Source organism: Columba livia, chromosome Z (genome assembly GCF_036013475.1).
Source record: "Columba livia isolate bColLiv1 breed racing homer chromosome Z, bColLiv1.pat.W.v2, whole genome shotgun sequence".
Taxonomy (NCBI): domain Eukaryota; kingdom Metazoa; phylum Chordata; class Aves; order Columbiformes; family Columbidae; genus Columba; species Columba livia.
Window position 1 is genome coordinate 64,177,400 of NC_088642.1, and position 21,492 is coordinate 64,198,891.

Consider the following 21,492-nt stretch of genomic DNA (forward strand, 5'->3'; position numbering starts at 1 on the left):
AGAATGCACTGTTTCACATATCTGGATGAAGCAGTTTTGGATCAAACAACCTCAACCAAGACCTCAAAGCCATCCTTAGCAGAAAATTATCTTTCCCAGGCAGATAATTCTGTTCAAAATTTAAGATGACCAAAAATAGTTCGGTTTCTTTGTACCAACCTCTCTTTTTCTCCATCTTCTTAACCTCTGTTTTCTTGCCTTCTTCTTTACTCTGCCTATCAAAAACATTAAAGCGTTTTTATGGTTTTGTACTGTCTGTTTTCCAGTCTTTCATTTTTTTTCAAATATTTAGATGAGATGCAGTGTTTTGAGGTATTATCTCAGTAAAACATTCGCATGCAAAACCCAAGTCCTAGTTTTCAGAGACTGAAATAAAACTAACAAAATCAGTTAGCTGAGATACTGTCATTAAATCCTCCATAGCGGCAGACAGTTTTCCCTAGAAGCAGCAAATTAAAAGATCTTAAAAACAAGTCACATTCTAAACTGTACTTCTAGTTACATGGCAAGATTGGTGAAATGGCATTATATGGAAATAACTTATGGAGAAATAGAATATTTGTATGATGATGACCAAAAAAGTATTTAACATTACCATGGGGAATTATGGGAAGATCAATTAGTCATAATCTGTTCCTATGTGACTTTTTTCTCATATAAATTATAACAGTAGAAGTATCCTACAACTGACTATAGATGTTTCAGTGCTAATTTAAACATTCTTCAAGCAAACAGTAGAGGAAAAAGATTTATTACAAGCTCACTGAAGTCTCCTGTCTCTTTCTCCGATCATATCACTAAAAATTAAGCTGGAATTCAAGAAAACCAAACAAAACTTGCTTCCATCTCAGTTACAGAATGAAGACAGGCAGAAGTCTTTCAAGCAAGCTTTTGAACTCTTTATTCATAGAAGACCATGAACCTCTGTTTTGCATTTCCTTAGTCTTGTCTAAGGGGCTTCAAAGCCTCATTTTAGAATTTGCATGTTTCAGCACATCATGACTGAGTATTCTGTGACTCACTTTCTTCCTGCCATAGCAATATGCATCCACTAAATACCTAGGCCTGCATGCCTATCATCTTCTATGTCCCTTTCATACTCTATCCAGCTATAGAATCAACAGTTTAATTTAACTGGCAGCACAAGCTCATGCCATTTAAACAGTACATGTAAGTTTCGTGTATGTACAGAACGGTGTACAAAGCACCATTAACAGACATAAATATTAGCAAAGTAGCTACAAAGACCAGAAAATGGAAACTATGCTGATGAGGAAAGTAACCAAAAAAAGTATCAGCCTATATTCAGTGTATTAATGGAGGAACTTGAAGACAGCACAAAAGAAGCCTTTTTACTTTTCATCAATATTGAGTTTTGTGGTATTATTCATCAGTTATACTGCAATCCATTATGCAGTCATCAACTACTACTCCTTTATCTTACTGAAAGAAAGCTCTATCTACCCTCCAGTGCCTAAAATATGACAGCTATTTAAAAGTAGAGGACCTTTGATTATTATAACCAAATCAATATGACAGTTTGATTGCAGAAATCAATCAGCATATGTCAGATTTAGGTAGTGATATATTAAGAGCTTCAAAGACGTTAAGGCCAATTTAGAATCTCTGGAGTTGGAAACGCTTAGCTTTGTGCAGGCAAGTAGAGTAATTATATTAGATTTCCAGAGGAGTGAGAGGAAGAAGAAGGGAAGAAAGGGCTAGAGGATAAAAAGCCCCAAATAAACTAGATCCTGGTTAATGAATGCAAAAAAGGTAGAATTTTGTTGTTACACGTGAAGGGGACCATTATCCTCCTCCTTTCTCTCCAAATTTTTACCTTGTTCTCCCTTTCTTCTGCCCTCCCAGCAACTGTGGGGATGGGAACATCATGCTCTGGTGGTGGTGGCTTCTTCGCCCATTTGCAGAATAGCTCTTGAGAATGAGTCAGATTTCTTCCTATTGTCCCACCCCCCCAGTTTCTGGCAGGATCTTCTCTCCATTCTTATGCTTGATTCATCTGTGATAATTTATCTTCCAAATGCAGACTGCTCTTGGTATCATTCAACTGGCTTTTCAGTGCTAAAGTAGAATAATTCATAATTTTTTCCTTGTTCTGTCTGACGGTGTGCGCGCTCCAGCTGTCAGACAGAGAAGGAAATGTTTTCCAGGTAACCCTATGCATTCCATAACCTGATCAAAAATCCGTAACCATGGATTAATAGGTCCTACTAATTCTGAATCTAATGTATCCAAAACGTAAAGAAAAATACATGGCTCTCCTGAACTGCTTTTTGTTGTCGTTTCTTGTTTTTACACTTGATTGTTTTTCACATATATTTTCTTAGCTTAATTCTAAACAGAACCCACCAGCTGCCTTCTGCTAGAAATTCTAGTCACTGAAAGACTGACATTGCTTTATTTCTAGGTTCAGTTCTTCCCATCCTCCCACAACAGAACGTATTGGTTTAAAGGAGGTTTTTACTCTCCAGTTAAAAATAAGTTAAAATAGCAGAAACAAAACAACACAAACAAAAAATCCCACAAAACAAACAAACAAAAAACCCACAAAAACAAACAAAAAAAGATGGGGAAAGAGAAACACAGAACAAACTAGTTTGGAATTTTTTCCGATATTCTCTCCTCCTATTAGTTTCAAAGTACTTCTACAACTTGTGACCACCACACCTTGAAACATACTCACAATTCAGATTCTGTCTGTTCCTCTTGCTTACGCTTTTTTTCTGCTACTTCTCTCTCATGTTGGCCTCTTACAATGTTTCTTCTATGAGCTGCTTGAAAGCTTCTGCCTCCCTTTTTCTTCTGTTTTTATTTGGGATTTTAGGATTGGAAAGAGAAGAAGAGTCTTTAAATTACTGAAAAGCAAGATTATTAAATCATTGTTTCTGTGAACAGGCAAACCTACCTACACTAAATATCTTTGAAGAACTCTGATCCATGGAATAACCTGACAACAGCCGGCTTTGTCCGCAACTAAACACAAGACCTCCACATGTTGATAAGTTCTGAATTTCTTTAGTCTTTTCTCCCCTTTTCTAGTAGACAGAAAATATCTTAAGCACCAGAAAAATTAAGACATTCCAAATGACCGGCTAGGCACAGCTTTATACCATTCCCAAACTTCATTTCAACCCAAATGTTCTCTTAGACACACCCAAGGCAAAAAAAGACTGTGTTCCAGGGAATACAGATGGAAAAATCCTTTTGACAAAATAACTAACTGCTATGTTTAAATCCTTTGTTAAAAAGAACACTGCCTTGGAAAATATGTTTTTCTTAGAAAATACCAAAGTAGTTCCTGAAATAATTATTTGGCAAAATGAAGTTCTGCAACTTTTTCTCTATATGTGTATATTTGCCAGCAACAAGGCTCCAATCTTTACTAAGATATGGCATTAACCTCAAGAAAGATCTTCAGTGATACTGTTTCCCTCTGTAATAAATATATTAGGAAAGCAAAATTATACCTTATCGCCTTCTTGTTCTTCTCCATCATCTTCAGAATCAGAAGCTGATGCAGAACCCACTTTCACAGTATTTTTCCTTTTTGGTTCAGCCTCTTTCTTTCCTTCCTTTTTGTCAAATTCCTTCTTCGATTTCTCCTCTTCCTTCAGACCTTCCTCATCTTTTTTCCCTTGCTTTTTGGGCTTTTCTTCTGGTCCCTTTTTCTTTGCCTTCTCTTCCTCATTAACACTAAAACATGAACAGTATTCAGGCATCATATCCATTACCTACAGTGACTTTAAAATATCACGTTATTCTAACTCAAGGATATTTTTTCTTTTTTACCACGGAATATCACAAGTTATGAAGTTAATTCACTCTTTGTTCATTTAATGACTCATCAAAAAATAGTATTTTTGTAGAATTAGAGACAACTACCTATTAAAAAAAAACAAAAAAACAAAAAAACAAAAAAAGTGAGAGCCCCGAAGAAGCTAACATTAATATATGTGCATGGATTCAAAACCAGAAAAGTTAATGCTCAGAAGTCCTCCACACACGGTTCTGCAGGTCCAAGAGTGCATACACTATAAACTAGTTTTACAAAGTACACTTATTTAAGATGTACATGCACTGAAACTGTGTATCTGCTAATCTATAGAAAACTACACTAATGCTTGACTTTTCCTCCAGTTACCACTAAGGGCTTGACACAAGAACTGAAGAGGATAAAAACAAAATGTAGGCTACAGATAGTGTCGGAATTCCATCAGAAGAGATTTCTGAAACAAAAACGTAAAAGAAATTCAATACTACAGTTTTGCATGATCTTGTATTTAATAAACAACTTTTCCTCTTCACCCAGTGTACAATTATAGGAATTTTGCACAGATTTTACAAGTTAGGAGTGTAAATATCTTCTGTCTCTAGTTCCACAAATGTACTAAGTTGAGTTACTATATATTAATAACCTGAGCAGTAAATAACAACATCAAAGCAAACAGTAACTCATAATGAACACTACAGGGGCAAAAACCTGTCAGGAACTCAGTACTTATTATGAAGTCTTCATATAAGGAACACCACAGTTTACATTAAAGCAGCTTTATAATAAGAAACAAACAGAAAAACTCACGAGTCACTCTCTGAAAGACAAGGTGGTTTCACCAACTTGGGTCTCCCTCTTGGTTTTGGAACTTTTACTTCAGAAGCTAGTATTTATATAGAAATAACAGGTTAGTCCACAGCCACCAGCCTCCTTGTATATGAGGAAAGATTCTTACTTATTTTAAAGTTACCTGCTGGTCTTCCTCTTTTGGGGCTTACTTTTGGAGACACCGGCGCAGGAGCTGCTGCTGCCACTGCTACTGCCATTGCTGCTGCCACTGCTGCTGTTGTCACTGCTGCTGCATCCTCAGCTTCAGCTTGTTTTTCAGCCTAATTTAAAGAATTAATTTGAGAAGTAAAACAAACACAGGGCACCAATTTCTCATTTATTTTCTCAAACAACAGTTTTAAACTTCTAGAAATGCACTACTACAGTACTGTTTCTACACATAAAAAAAGCTTCCAAATTTAGTAACAGATTATATTTAAATATCAGTAATTGCAACTTTTCCATACCATCACTACCTGATACAGTAATGTTTCACATAATTTCAACCAGCTGATTCTTCTTGGTATGACAAAGGAAAAATACTACTTGTAACTGTTTTTAAGATCACCATAACCACATGCCAAAACCCAGTTTTAAGCAGGTAAGTTCATTTCCCACCCCCCATATACAAATATTCTTCATTTAGATACTATCATCTCCCCTAGTTGCATAGCCAGTAGATGGAGCTATTCAGAAAAACACCTGATCCTAGCCCTATAGCAAATTATTCACAATGAGAAATTGTATTAATATGTTGACCCACGATAACCAGACATGACCTCCATCGACATAGTCATTTTAGTAGGTTTGGGTTGTAAAGACAGATAGAACTTAAGACAAAAGAAGATCTTGATGAAAGGATGCATGTCTCTATGCAGAAACATTCCATATCCATACATACAAAGAACTGAGAAAGAACCCAACTGGAGAATATATTCACAGAATTTAAGCATGCTGGATGGAGGAGCACAAGCTATGAGCAACAGAAAAGTTATAGGCAAATGCATAGTTATCTCAATATTCTTCGTGTGCACCTATAACAAAAGGCAATTTAAAAAAAAAAAATACAAACTTAAATCCAGAATACAGTAGAGGTACATCTCTCATATTAACTGTGCTTTCCATCTACAGAAAGACTGTTTAAATGAACACAGAAAAATACCTGTTAGAATGTTTTGGGTTTTTTTTACAAGCCCATGGAAGCATCATGATTCTTAATGCAAACAAAAAATGCCTTCAGTCACACAACTGCAGAGCCAGTCCCCTTCTCTGGGGACAAGCACACACCACAACCCTGGAAATATTGGTTTTCTGTTCAACAATGGCCCATAGTAATGTAAATATCTGGTTAAGCCCTTTGCCACACACAGCACATGCCAAACACAACTTGTGTCACGTAAAGCTAGTAAATGTGACAGAGGAAATCTTCTTAGGCCTGCAGTGTCTTATGATGCCAAAACCAACTCAACTCAATAAAACAAACACACCAAACCATAGGATTTGAGTGCATTTTGAAAAATAACAGGATTTTGTGTGTGTGTGTGTGTCACCTGTGAGCCTTCTCTCCCATTTACAAGCTCAAATCACACGTATAGTCACAGACATCCTTTCAACTTCTTGCTGTTTCAGACTAGAAGATCTCTTTAAATTTTATTTTAGGTTTATTTTTATTAAACTTACTTTAAAAGAAGATAGTCTTCAAATTCTATTTTTTAAATATTCAAGTCATTTTTGTAAGAGCATCCAAACATATCTTTTTTCATGAAGCAAATCAAACTCAGCATGCTACTTAACTGTGACAAAGATCACAGTTGCCTTGCACTCATCCCATCCCTGCTGTCAGCACTAATGTTACAATATAAGTGGTTTCAAGTTAAAATTGAAACTTTGTCCCACTCTAATCCAGCTTTTCGTTGGCTTAGTGCCCTGATCTGGTTTCCTGTGTGAGCACATGAACATTAAGGCTGAGCCAGCAGCTGGAACAATCTCTTTCAAACTAACTCAAATTTTTCCCAGGTTGAGGAGACCACAAAATCACAATCTCAGGAAGAGGTGGAGTATTATAGGTGTTAGTTCAGTGTAATGACGAAATTCTTCAGAGCTTCAAAACTACCTATTTTGTTAGTGGTTTAGCAACAGTATATTTCTTGTTTTTTCTTATTTGCAATGGACTGTTATGGAAAAGATCTGGGAACTACCTACTCTGCCTTTAGCTCAAACAGAATTATGACTTGTAAACACCCTCTGGGAAAACTCCTGTTTCTACAAATCTTTCAGCCATTTGAAAGGAGGGGAGGAGGAGGGTGTTAAGCACCTAAATTTATGCATAATCTGTCATTAAAGAAAATAGTATCTAGCATCATCACATCCAAAGACTCCAGTAAATAAAGTAATTAAATATATTGTTACCTTTCTTTTTCTTCCTCTTCTAGCAACTTTAGGAATAGAAGCATCATTCGTTTTTGCTACATCCTGTGAAGATTAACAATGGTGCTAAGAGTCTTAACAAAACAAAGCTTGATTTTAAATAAAGTTTTTTTCACAACTGAAGCCTCAGGAACATAAGAAGACCTGTAACACATATGAAGACACCTCCTGCTTTTACATAACTGAAATCCTGATTATGTGGTAATCAGGTTCTTTTTTTTCTGAAATACAAGAAAAAAAGCACTAAATAAGACTTGGTTTTAAGTAAAGATATGTAGTCATGTTTTAGTCTGTGTGAACTCTTTATCTAGTCCTTTAAATACTAATATTTGCTGTTGCAATACAGAGTAAGTTATTAAAACAACACTGTTCCACCTGTTTTAGTTGAGCTTCCAGAGAAGCCAGACTAAAAGTCTCCTCTCTGATGAAAGTTTCAATATAAACATGAGTGAACATATAGGGAGTTTTATAAAATTAAAGAGCTCCTGAGACTGTCACAGCAGTAATAACTGTAGCTTCTTAGTAATAGATTTACATCAATAGACATAATATTAAAATGTTCCATAGTACATAGAAAGAGCTTTCACATACTTCTTTATTGTTTTTTTCAGATGGTAGATCATCTTCCTTTGAAGCATCCATCTCCTTTTCTTCTGTTTCAGCTTCTGAAGGTAAGTTATCCCCTTTAGGTGATAACTGCAAAGGGAGTCAGAGAGTGAAAAAAAAAAAAAGGCATTAAATGGTATTTCACAGTGAAAACAGAACACACGATTAATCATCAGGCTGCTTTTCACTTTAAATAGTTTAAATCTGTAAATACACTCTTTTCTGAGGCACACATTAAAAGCCTAAGACAGGACCCTGTTCTCCAGTACATGATTGCAGACAGTTGTCAGAATGGGTCAAAATACAGCCATGTACTATGGTGAAACTTCAATTCCATTTTGTGTTAATGATAACTGCATTTTTTTCACCATATCACCATAACATGAGTACTTCTAAGCCTTCATTCCAACATTCAAGATTCATCTGGATCTTTGTTTATCTACATGTACAGATGGATATCCGAGTTACCGAGACTATATTTAATGAAGACTAACACCCTGCTAAACAAAGACAATGTAGTAAGCAAGACACTAAACAAGATGGTTTATGTGAGACAGTAGTTAGTGATAAGCGGTGGCATCTAGACTTTTTTTTTCCTCCATTTTTTTAACCTTAAAATACTAGGTTTTGTTTTAGGCGAGCAGTTAAGACTTGAAAAATCAAGAGTATGTAACAACTTATTTGAAAATAATTAACATTTCCTTGCAGCCTATGTATATGCATGGTTTGGGATCTTCAGTTCATTGTCTCAACTTTAGCATTTTACCTTGTCCCACTTGCAAGCACCTTTTGTGAAATTCTCTTTTAAAGTAGCTAGAGTTGTTAAAATTTCAACACAGAATAAAGCAACTCAGGCACAAGGGTTTAATGCAATATTTCTAATTACTTGAAGACATGTAATATCACTCAGTCTTTTTATAAATTACAACTTAAAGACAGAAGAATCACATGTACAATAAAATCACAAGAAACCAGAGTACAATCACAGGTTAAAAGAATGCTCTAGCTACATTTGTCTCACAAGAAAAGGAGCAAGAGTAAATTTCCTCCATATTGTGCCTTGAACTGTAACTGATGGGAGACTAATTACAGAAATCTATGTAAAAGAACCCAGTCAGGAGCTTCCATTTGATCTTTGCATTTTAATGGCTCTTATGTCTCACTGTTTCTCTTTCACAAAGCCAGCCCAGGACAGCCTGGAAACACTTTTTAGGAGAAAAAGGAAGCTTAAGTCAGTGCCATTCTCACTAGCACATGCTGCTTGCTGCATAAATTCAGTGAGGTAAACTGATCAATCAGCCCAGTTTAAAATAAGGTTCTCCCTTGCAGTAGCAAATACTGGGGAACCAATGCCTTTACCAGCAGGATGCATGGGCAAGAACAACACTGTTTTTACTAATATGACCAGGAAATTACATATTGAAGAGCACTCCTCATGTATAGCTGATAGGATGCAATCACACTGACCCACATGTGGAAATACTAAATTAGGGAACACTCTAAGCAGTAAGAAGTTGGGAGATATTACCCATCAATAACTGCAGTTTTCAACTCTAAACATCATCTATCAGTGTATTGCCAAAGGTCTTTTTTCCTCTTGAAAAAAACCCACAAAACACTACAAAAACATAAAATCCCACAAGTTACAAGTTACTACAGCTACTAGACACTAATCCTACATGAAGAACATCAACCATATATTTAACACATTGCAAATCTGTCAGTTGGAACTGTGAATCAATACTAAAGGACAGCCAGCTACACCTACAGAAGAACTACATTAAATCTCAGCAGATACTAAAAAGGACAACCAGAATTGTCTACTCAAAACGGTTTGACCATTTAAGGGCACTGCTCATCCTGTAGAGTAGTTATTTCCAGAAATAACTTAAAAATAAATGAGATACCATAAACTTATAAATCCCACCTGCATCACAATTTTTGTCTTTTTAGGATTCTATTTTCCTTAAAAAAAAAACTGAGAAGAGATGACAAACAACATCTCTCCCATCCGATATGAAAAATAACCCCATAGTGAACAAATCTAAACATCCAAGGGCAGAGAAAGTTCAAACAAGTGTTCTACACTGCTAACATAATGTATACAGTAAGCTAGGAAGGTTCACAAAAAGCACAAGTAAGCTGAAACACAGATGTTTCACAGAAATGCGTTTTCTTAGTATGGATACAATATATTTAAAGAAAACCATCTTGTTTCAGAAGGATTTTAAGGTATGCATACATTTACAAAGCAAAGAAGCTAAACTGTCTGTATAAACTACTGTATATCAATTTACTCAAATAATTTCCTGACTCAGGAGTTCAATTGATACAGCTATGAAATCCTTTCTATCCATTTATATCCTAATTAGTTCATCAGGAGTATGGCCTAATTCAACCTTATAATCTGTTCAGGTAAATACAATGAAGAACCCTTTCGGCCCAGACAGAACCCAAAGCTCTGTTAGGCTTTTCAACAAAAACTGCTGTAATTGAAAGAGACAGTCATACCTGCCCATGATATTAAGAAGTCTCCAAAAACAGAAAGGGAAACTTAAAGCTAAACCTTGATGATCACTTCAACCTCTTCTGCCTAGGAAGTACTGTATGAATTCAGTTTAAGTGTATTACAATTTAGAAATATAGACTGGCCAAGAAAGCAATTTTCAAAACCACATACAGTACGAAAGAAATACAGAAGCACAAGAATACTACTATATGTACATCTGAAAAGGAGCAAAAGCAAAGCAGTCACAACAGTAAAATGCTGTTCAAGCACTTTAGTAAAAATCTGGCAATACAATTTTGGCTTAAAAACATTTCTGGTAGAACAAGAATTCATTCTCTTACTTTTGGGATAGAAGACTTTCTTCTTTTGGCTCCTGCCTTTTCTTCACTCCCCTCAGGAGGCTCCTGACTGCTTTCTTGAACTGTTTCTTTGATAGCAGTATTAACAGCTGGATGGGACTTTAATACAAAAACATCAAAAATGACACCTAAATTACTTCCTGAACTACAGAATAACGAAACTGAGAGGTGTTCTGCCACCCGTACATTACCAGAGAAAACATCATTCTAAGGAAACCCGCATTAGTACTGCAAAAATACTAAAATATATCTTATTAATTTCCACACTTTTCAGTTTAAATTGCGTTTTCATTATCAAACTTTCAAGCTCTAATGCTATGATAGCTTATTTTCACACTAAAAATACAGCATTGTGAAATTTTTCTGATGTATAATTAATAAAAAAATGGTTTTTTTTGGTCAAAGACAACTTGTGATGCTACTGTCAACAAGTGCATTTTTAAATAAGCTATCAATCCTAAGTGAGCCAACTAACTATCTGTTGGGTGAAAACACAAGCAGAAAAAAAAAATATAGTAAAGGCAAAATAATTTAAGTTAAAAACATGGAAACAGAGAAGGTAAAGACAAAATTACTCTTTATTCTATTACATTGTGGATAGCAGTCTCACTCTTAAATACTAGCTCCTCCAAACAAAGCTGGCAGAACCCTCCTGACTTTAATTTTTCCCCCACTGAGGAAGTGGTTTTGGATTTAAGCCCTAGCCACAAGCACCCTTATGCCCTCCGCCTCCCCTACTAGCTGTTACCAGCAACATCTGCAAAGTATAAATACTGCTTTCAGAACATTCCAGCCAGTTCTGGCAGTTAAACAGAAAAGCTTGCTCTCAGAAGGGCTTACCAAGACAAAATATGCCCAGTAAAAGGACAGGAAAAAAGGGAAAAAATAGCAAGTGAATCCCTTTATATGAATAGCTGACAAGTCTGTCACTTAATCTTGTATCCAGAATAAAAGCTTAATTTTGCCAACATCTCCATGTGAGCGCCCACTCCCCTCTGACCTTACCTGCTGTGTGGCCAAACACAAAATTATCTGCTCACGCCCAAGTTTTAGGCTCTGGCAACTAGGCTGTCCTCCCTGCTACCGTGCTTAACTCCAAGAATCTTTTTTAAAAATCAAAGAATTGTATGTGGAACAAATACAGAGATCAAGGAATACCTTAAGATATATATTCATCCACTGCAAGACCTCAGCTCGAAAAATCTGTCCATTTGCCAATGTGTACTGAATACTGCAACATATTAACAGGCTGTAACACACTATTCTGCTTTAAAGTACTGGAAAAAACAGTGTCTTCACTCATCAGTACACTTACGTCACCTCTTCTCTCAGTCTTCCTAAGCAACTACTTGCCTTCACCCGGAGACCACCGGCTGCCTGCCCGCTGCGCTCCCGCACCCGCCCGGGACCGGCCACAACCGGCGCCAGCTGGATCGGCAACGGACCCGCCCAACAGCGCCCCCGAGCGAGCGGGAGGAGCCACTGAGGAGCGGAGCGGCGCCCGGAGCGGCTGGGGAGGCGGCCGAGGGGGTGCCCGGGCACCGGCAAGAGGCCTGAGCAGGGGACGAGGAACGCTGCGGCAGAAGAGGCGCCAGAGCCCGGGGGACGCTGCAAGGCAAGCTCCCGCTGCCTGAGCGGAGGCGCAGCAGGGACAAAGGGCACAGCAGCCCGTGCCCAATCCGCTGAGCAAGAAACAAGGAACAGCAAAAGCAAAGTCGCCGGGACACACCACTTCAGCCTCCTGTGCTGCCGCCGCACCACCCAAGAGACTGACAGGGATGTGCGCTGAGGGGGCTGGAGGAAGCTGAGGTGTGTTTCTGTAAGGGTTTATCTTTGTTTCTTGTTACCACAACAGGTAACAAAAAAATTATGTGAACTGGCTAAATCGTGCCAAACTGACCTCAGAAGCTAATTACAACCACTCTGCTACCCTTGAAACAGGTACAAGCTTCTCCATAGACAATTTTATTGGGAGTTTATCTACAACAAGCACTCTTAAACTTCCTTCTGCAATGAAGATCTAGAAGTCCTACCCTTCAAAACACCCTTAGCTGTTAATGAAGACAGCCACAGACACTGTTACCAACCAGACAAGCATCCTTCTCATATTACTAGGATGGACAAACTGTGCACACTTGTTCCTCCAGCTTTGAGAATACGATGCTAAAGGCAACATCCTCATGAACAGGAGAGCTGCAACATAGCCAAACGCCAAGGGAACTAACAAGAACATGAAATATGGTATCTTTGAAGTTTCATCACTGTGAGCTGTATGTTATCTTGTAGAGTACTGTATAAATAAAGCTCATTTCAGCATATAAGCTGGAATGAGTAAAACAAAAACAAACCCCAAATATCAAAGATGTTCTTATTCTTGAAAAAGTAGAATGTTCCTCCATATCTATAACCTTTGGCAGAACAGTAACATAATAGTTCAAACCTAAGAACTAAATCCAAAAAGCTTGGTGAAAAAACATGAAAGATCCATGACTGACTTGATATCAAAGATGCTCAAAGAAACTACTTCTGAAGAAGACCCTTACTGGCAGTTTTATTTCAGATCCAGTAACCCTTACCTGGCCTGTTTTACATCCTGATTTATTTTACAGAATGTCAAATATAGCCTGTGAAAGAGCCATCATCCAAGCTGAAGTGAAGTATCTCAGTGGAACTCAAAAGATGGAAAGGACCACCACGCAGAAAAGCTGCTAGACTGAAAAAAACTGTATGTATCTCTAGGCAGCACATTTTCAGTTTTTCCAAGTGGGAACATATTTAGGAATGTCTGAGATGCTATGAAAGCAACCAGGAACACTGCTTAATTAAGTTACTCATTCCTGCTGTGAAACAAAATATTAGACAAGCTCGCTACTGTTGTTTGTTTATAACCAGATTTTCACCTTGTTAGAATGACTGGTAACATACAACTCAGTTACGGTTCAGAACTGCCTCAGCCATCCATAGAATCTCTCCTAAACTGACACATAAAGAACAGCAAGAAGGTATTCCAACTCATATTTTACAGTAGCAGAAAGAATCTGCCCCTTATTGATACAGTCCTTCCCATTGTGATGAGGACATGATCATCTTTCCATATCCCAGAGCAGAAAAGGTGTACATCTGGAGTATATCATCTTATACTCTACCTCAGAAACTCCTTAACTCTACCCACTTTCTCCTCCAAACTAGAAACACAGTGACCTGGGATATCTTATGAAGCAGGGATTAACTGGTAGTGAAATGGCAGTCTGGCATGTCATGTCAGAGCAGCAAGTAATACCAAGTTAGACCAATTCTTTTTTATATCACTGCAGCATTGCCTAGAAGCCCTAGTATGTGATCAGAGTCCAGTGTACACAGCAAAATCAAAAGGCTACAAAATGTTCAGAGCGTGTAGACAAAGACAAAATGAGCAAGACAATTTGTCTTCAGATTAAATATGGACGGGCAGCACTGCGTACCTCCAGTTTGAGCTTGGAAGATTTACCAAGAGAGCAAGAAATTCGGAACTACTGGCAGACAAAACTGAATCAAACAAGTCATGTGACAGTTTGGGGGCAAAAGGCAAGCACTGCATTGCTTCCAACCACTAGAAGGAAAATGCATTAAGACAGCGGGTACTGAAATCTTACAAGGATATTTGTGGGAAAAAGCACTCGGGTTTAGAGGACAGCAAGAACTAGTGACTGAGATTCAAAAAAACTAACACATTGCAAGTGTAGTTGTACGGTGAACAAATACAGTTATAAGTATAAATACCTATAGTTGCAAGAAAAACTTGATGGGTACTGTAAAAAGCATTTAACTTTTAGTCTTGTGCTCTGAAAGTGTCAACATGATCCCTCATGAACTTACTGTAATAAACTGATATCCCCAGTTAAACAATGCCCCCATCTCTTGTTATGCTATTAATGCTACAGTTCAATTAAAAATAAAAAAATTGAAAACAAAAAGAAGCCCCAAGAACAGTCTAACCCGCAAATGAACAACAGTTATAATTCATTACCCTACAGCAGAGAAACGCTCATCGCCTTCCTCCCCCCGCATAAGAATATAGCAATAAAGATTTAGAGATTCTGCACAACTCACCTGTTGATGAGAGAACTTCACTTTGGGATTGTTGTCAATTTCCCACAACCCTTCATTAAAACCCTTTCTTTTATTTGGTTTGCCATATTTATCTTTATTTTCAGAGTAAGGGAATATGTCCTTTGGTCCCAAAAATGCCCTTGAGAAAAGAAGGAACAAAAAAGAACAAAATCTCACGTTTTAAGTGGTTAGTCTTTTCAGACAAGAAGTAACCGACAAATGTTATTAAGACATTAAATTCATTACTACTGCAACAACTAATTCTGCTACATAAGCGTCTTTAGTTTTCTCCACTGTTGCCATCAACATCCTGAATTTCCCATCACTGCCACCACACATACGGACATCCTCCTTCCCAGGATATTGAACGTCTGGGCAAGAAACAGCTGCATCTTAAGATTGCAGTTGATAGAATAACCAACTACTCTGAACCAAAACAATTAAAAAAATAAGTAGTCTGCAAACAAACAGAAAGAGCGATTGCTTCCTTCATGAAAAAAGTCAGGCTTTAACATTAAGAAGAAAGAATCCTTGACTCTGGACCATGTAAGGCAAGAAAAAAGGAGATTTAAAGGTGATTAAATGGCTCTAAGCTAAGAAATAAAATCTTTCCAAGTCCTTAAATTGAATATAATCCAGTTAAAATAGAAAATTTTATATTTTTTAGTGGATTGGACACTAAAAACCAACACTTCAATACACTTACTGTCAATGTCTTTGTAAGTATGCTATGTAATCCAGCATTAATTCAGTAGCTTTCAGTGTGTGACAACAGGACCTCATCACTTGATTTATTAAACTTAACCAATAAAATCTTTAGATTGTTCTTTAAGCTTCTCCCCCTATCTTTTTCTTCGTGAAGTACACTCATATTTTTTGGTATTTAAGCTACTCTCATAGTAGAAGTCTTAACACTGCCTGCATATCTTTGTCAGACAAACACTCCTGCATAGTACTACCTCTGCTGTAAGCTGCCTAATGCTTTCAGCCTAGTAGTTTTTCTCATGTACCGAAGTCACAGTATCCACAGTATTCTCTAAGTCAGACTCGGGAAAACAAGGTAACATATTGCGGAGAACCAATATTGTGGTTTATGCTGAAGAACATCAAAGACTGTTTAATTCCTGCTCTCCTTTCACAACCTTTCAAGTTAGGATTTCACTGAGGCTATCTATAGGCTGCTAACAGAGAAAAAACAAAACTTTCGTGGTACATTGTTATTTTCACTCAGTGCCTAGACACAGGCTTTGTCTGATTGTGTATTTGTTAGATCCAACTATATGAAAAGTTGCAGGTACTTGCTTTTTAACCTGTAAGCTCATGGAAAAGTTAAACAGACACTTCTAAGCTACACTCTCCTATTTTCTTCATCATCTTTAAAAAATCCACTTGAAAATTACATCCTACTAAACAAACAAACAAAAAGGAACATATCATCATCTAGAAAGCTTAAGCATTTCCTACTCCAGCAGTAAAACACTCACCTATGCGTACAAAGTATTAAGTAAGTCACTGTGGCAGATGAGACTCCCAATCACCCACCTCTTTGTTATACATGGTTAGAGGAGGATTCAGCAAGTGTGGGAAAAATGCACCTGCAAAGCCTAATTAACCAGACCATAAGGACAGAGAGGGAGAAAAACAAACTCTGAGAGACAGAAAACAGTAAATATTGCATCCCTTCTTTCTTAACCCCTGAGGGGAAGCGTTTTTCCAAGGTCTATAAGCCTCTACCCACATTGCTGAGGCTTTGAAGGAACACCAAGAACCTGCTACTGTGAAAAAGCCATGTATTGTACTGGGTTGCTGCAGTTAAACCCCAATGTACCAAAACCAAAAATAAACAAGAAAAACAAACGAAGAGAGAGTACAATAATACACAGAGTCCAGAAAGCAGAGTTCAGTATAACCTTCTGTTTGTCAGTGACCAACCAAAATTTTCAGTGATGTCATTTACTGGCACAGCAGGCACAAATAAAGCTTTTATTAAACTAGTATCTATTTTATTACCCTCTTTTAGGAAAGGGCACTGTTGCTGCATTAAGACAGTATAGAAATAAACAAAACAAACCCCAAACAAATTCCCAAAGCATTTATCTGTTCACTGCACCCAGGTGGCAACACATTTAGTTGTGTTTTGACAAACCTTAAGAGAAAAATCAGCAATGGCAACCAAAGTACAATTTTATAATTGTTTATAGTAATCTGCAAAGCTGAACTAGTATTATTCCTAAAAATAAGGTAAGAATTATTGCCAAGCAAGTCTTGTTTTTTTTTTTTTTTTTTTTCCCCATAGCTCCTCCTTTCCTACTGTAACTGTCCACACAGGTAGAAAACATCATCCTTTATACAATACTGTCAGGGAGGGACTCCGAAGTTAGTTTTAGGCGGACAACAAGGTCCAAAACAGGCTCCTATTCTGTCCGGGAAAACAACCAATTAGAAACAGGGTTTATAAAATCAGTTAGTACCCCGATAACATAAAATACAGATTCGGATATCAGCTTGATGAGATTATTTGGGGTAGAGCAAAATAAGAATAATGGAGATCCACAGTGTACATACACGTGGTTCACCAAAAACAACGCCAGAGCCATCACTGACTCCAGGAAACAAATACACCCAAATGTCTAGTGAGGAATTATATTAAGAATACAAGCTTGCCTGAATCTGACAAGGAATTATTTAAGAAAATACATGTGCTTAAATATAAGCATGGAATACACTCACGTGTCTAGTGAGGAAAACGCCCACCCAAGCAGTGAGGAATTACTTAATACACTCGCTTATCTGGTGAGGAAATATCTAAGTTATCACTCACCCACACGCGGAGATGAGGCAGTCCCATTTTTTGGGAGGTTACCTTAGACGGCGTCCCAGTCCTGGGAGGGGTCTCAGCAGCAGCACCCCCCTACTGTGGCTGGTGCACCACCTCCTCTCTTGACTCTAGTCTGGATCTCACAATAAGAGCCATTAACATGCCCCATTGCAGGAGAGGGGGGAGGTGTTGGGGAAGAGGGGGTTGTGCACACATGCAGCTGCCACATAGTTCTCAGCAGAGGGGGAGTGGGGGGAAAGTGTACTTCCACAAATACTTTTTAGCATGATTAAACTAATCATCTGGATTTTTAGAGTTACCACTACTTACAGTAAGGTAGGCTGTACAGGTAGTGTCTAACTGTGAACAGGCGTGTAACTTGAACTATGAGAAGCACAGCAAAGATAAAGTTTACCCAATTTATTTTAATTCCCATGAACAAAGTACAGAAAATTGTCAGTTCTACCTCATTCCTGATAGATCACTAATTGTCACTTAAACAGTGACAGTAATTGTCACTTAAACAGTGACAATAGCCACAAACCTAAACAAAAATCACATGCCATGGAACGGCATTCTCCTTTTCCACCTGATCTGCCCCTTCCTATTGTTACTTACAGGTATCTGCTGCAAGCAACAATAAGTAAGATCAAGAAGCAAGGGAGTTTCACCTGTTACCACTCTAAGGAGCACAAAGTAGGTGACATGCTTAAAGAACAAATGCTACAAGACAGCCGTGCCATGGAACATACTGTACCTTGTAATGTATATTAAAGAGGCAAGTTTATCTGATGTTGTATGGATCTCTGAAACATAGTAACCCTGAACCTACAGCCTAACAAAAGCCAGATCGCAGTAAAACTTTTGTAAGAATATCAAAGAGGGAGGAACAGACACTTCAAATTTATCCATGTAAACTACAAATTAAAAAAAATGAAAAAAAAAAAAAAAAAAGACCTCCAAACCCAAGAACATCTTAGGAGCCTAGGCTAAGTTTAAAATCGGCCATGATGTTTCCCAAAATTTGCAAAGGTATTTTTAAAGCTTTAGATAAGGAGTTATTTCTGCCTCCCTCAATCTGCATCCCTGAATTTATTTAAAACTTTAAAACTTCACAAAATGTCTGTACAATCCACTATGACACACATTACCAAGGGCAAGATCAAAACAATACTGTGTTTTCAGATATTATAAAAACCCAACAAAACAGCTGGGGGAATTAAATAAAGGCAGTATATTTGAGAATATATTGTTGATAATTTTGAGGATATACAGAACCATAACTAAAGCCCATTACCGAAGAAAGAAAAACCTATCAATCCCACCGCTGTGGGTAGGATTTTTTATTCTTCTGACGAGGAAAGTATATATGGTATGGCTGTGGTCTATCATTTCTTTGCATAGCTTTAACAAAAGTCTTGTCAAAAGAAACATTTATAAAGAGCTAGGCTGCTACTGTTTAAAGTACACTACTTTCAGGCAAACCATTAACATCTTGTCACAGCATTCTATGACGAAAAAAATATGACCCTTAAATACTTACGTCTCATGGGTGCCAAAAAAGAAAATGGGCATTTTATTTGTAGGAGGTTTTACTGCTCCATCAGGAACTTCATCCACCTAAGGAAGAGACAGACCATAATTAAAGTCAAGTAACAGTTAAGAACAGTCATGGGGCAAATAAGTAAAAGTGTTAAGCATCAAAAAAAGAAGAAAAAAAAGCCACAGAGAAGTCAAGCCAGTCTCAAGGTCTTTTTTTAACCATATGTTAAAAAATACAGCAGAACGAAAGACAGTATTAGCAACAAGAGGAAGTGACAGCACTTCTCATGTTACAGCAACACTGTCTTTAAAAGGAGAGATGTGATGTGCTACAGGTAAAAACCACAATTCAGTTCCATGCAAATACCATCCCTCCTTGAGCATAAGCAATAGCACAACTTCCTACCCTTACACTGAGCTGGTAACTTGCTGAAGCCCAAATGTCAAGTGCTACAAAAAGGAAATGTTAATAAACTTTTCTTAGCTAAGTGTCTCATAATCGGTCTTTTATCTACATTCCCACAACCTACAGCAGTCGCAGAACTTGCCATGCTTCTTCCCAGGGAGCAGGGAGAATGTGAAAAAGGACTGGACAACTTACCACAAACACTTAGCTTACCCTACAGAAAGCAGCATAGAAATAGCTGACTTTAAGGCATAACCCTGCAATAACTTCGTAGTTTTCTTTTGTCAAACAAAAAAGAGGAGTTATTTGGGAACAGTATTTTTGTACAGCTAGGTGCTCACACAGCTCTGGCATCACACCACTATACAGTGGTCTTCAATTCTAAAAGCTGTTAATGCTAATCAGGACAACTAACGACTACTAGAGAGGGCCATTTGTTACAGCAGAAGCGACCTACAGACAAGTGTAAAGCAACAGCAAACCAGAGCACAGGTTCTGCAATGTGGTTCAGAAGTTGCTTCCAGCCCCGCCAACACTGGTGTGCCCTCCCTCGCACGGGAGGAGGCTGGAGGAGCAGCACCGTTTAGCCGCATTGCTCTCCACAGGTGTCTGAAAACCCTCCCTGCAACACAAAGCCAAGGCAGCGGGAGGCGGGTGGGGGAGAGCGCGGCGCCGGTACCGAACAGGAGGAGGGCGCTGCGGCCCGCGGGATGCTTACCCTGGCCGGCCAATGGGGATAACCTTTCATCTTGGCAAAGATCAAGTCTCCGGGTTTGAAATCTCGGCTCATGTTTTCTCACCGACGTGACGCCCGTTGCCGCCGGGTGAATCGGGCCGAGGGGAGGGCTCTGCACCGCCGGCCCCCGCCGCCGAGGCGCTGCCAGCCGCCCGAGGTCCCGCTGCCGGGATAAACACAGCGGGGCGGGGGAGCGGAGACAAGGACAACACAAGAGGGGACATCAACACCGGGTTCCGCAAGGGCGGCCGGCCTCCCGACCGGCAGCCGGGAGCACCGCGCCGCGCCCGCCACTCAGCCCCGCCGAAAGCCCCCGGGGAGCCCAGCGGCCGCGCCCGCAGCCCCCACCCGCGGCGCGTTCGCGGCACCGACGCCACACACATACCCACCGGGGCCGGGCCAGGCCGCACGCAGCCAGGAGCGCCTGCCCGCCACTCGCTCGCTCGCCCGCCCGCCCCCACGGTTCGGCTCTGCTCGCCCGCTAAACCGAAGCTCCCTCTTCCCCAGTCGACGCGGCTCCCACCACATGGGCGCACCGCCCGCCCGCTCCCCACATATAAGGCGCGATGGCGCGGAAGCCCGGGAGGAAAACTCTGCCTGCCCGCCCGCCCGCCCTCTCTGCTTCCCTCGCGGCGGCCCGGCGCCTCGCTACCCACCGCGCTGGCGCCCAGCGCGCTTCCCGCCGCCCACCTCCGCCTGCAGCAGCAGCCCCGCCGCAGGAGACACCGCCGCGCTCCCTCCTCCCGCCAGGCGGGCGGTACCAAGCGGCACGCCGCAGCCGGGAGATGGGGGTGCCAGGGTAAACAGCGCAGGGCCTGCTGAGAACAGATGGCTTGGCTTTTCCCGTCTCCGCTTCTGAAGGCGAATGGGGGCAGCCGCGAGAAGAAGTCGTTCGCCCGCCCGCCCCAAAGCACGGAGAGAGGACGCGAGCCTCATTCAGTCGCGCTCCCCTCAGTTATGGAAGTGGCTCATTCCTTCTTCCGCGGGGGCGGGGCGGTCGCGGCGCTGCGAGATGGCGGGAGGAGGGGGAAGAGGAGGGTTCGATGCGGCCCGGCGCAGCCTAGCCCAGCCCAGCGCAGCCCGCCGCCTTCTGTAGCAGCGGCGGCTGCAGAGGGCGGGATGAGGCGAGGCGGGGGCACCGCTGTGTGCCGCCACGCTTCCTCTCGCGTCCCAGGCCGCGGCCGGCCCCGGGAGTCCGACCAACGCTTCTCCCCGCGCTCCTCCGAGAGTGGGGTGGCAGCGGGGGTCACAGGCGCCGGCGGCGCTGCCTCGCTTCCCGCTGGGACAGGCCTGGCCCGGGGCCATGCGCCGCTTCAGTCACAAGTACTCTCCCAGAGGCGTTATCACCAACGCTCAAGTCTCTGGCCTTGCGCTGGGGCCCT

General features: G+C 40.1%; 1 protein-coding gene across 4 annotated transcripts in view; it reads right to left on the reverse strand.

Moving 5' to 3' along the window:
* The window catches only part of PSIP1 (PC4 and SRSF1 interacting protein 1), a 33,807-nt gene extending 12,775 nt beyond the window's left edge, over positions 1–21,032 (reverse strand). The window contains exons 1-12 of one of the 4 annotated variants that reach the window (XM_065046166.1): positions 20,801–21,032; positions 20,093–20,273; positions 18,970–19,046; positions 14,609–14,747; positions 10,502–10,618; positions 7,637–7,741; positions 7,028–7,090; positions 4,761–4,899; positions 4,598–4,673; positions 3,486–3,711; positions 2,702–2,820; positions 160–215 (exon numbers count right to left, since the gene is read on the reverse strand). In XM_065046166.1, coding sequence (XP_064902238.1) covers positions 160–215; positions 2,702–2,820; positions 3,486–3,711; positions 4,598–4,673; positions 4,761–4,899; positions 7,028–7,090; positions 7,637–7,741; positions 10,502–10,618; positions 14,609–14,747; positions 18,970–19,046; positions 20,093–20,164 — 1,189 coding nt within the window. In that variant the 5' untranslated portion in view covers positions 20,165–20,273; positions 20,801–21,032. Of the gene's footprint in view, positions 1–159; positions 216–2,701; positions 2,821–3,485; positions 3,712–4,597; positions 4,674–4,760; positions 4,900–7,027; positions 7,091–7,636; positions 7,742–10,501; positions 10,619–11,677; positions 11,746–14,608; positions 14,748–18,969; positions 19,047–20,092; positions 20,274–20,766 lie in introns of those variants that run through there. The other 3 variants (XM_065046165.1, XM_065046167.1, XM_065046168.1) reach the window with 3 other exon arrangements.
* Between the last annotated feature and the right edge of the window lie 460 nt (positions 21,033–21,492).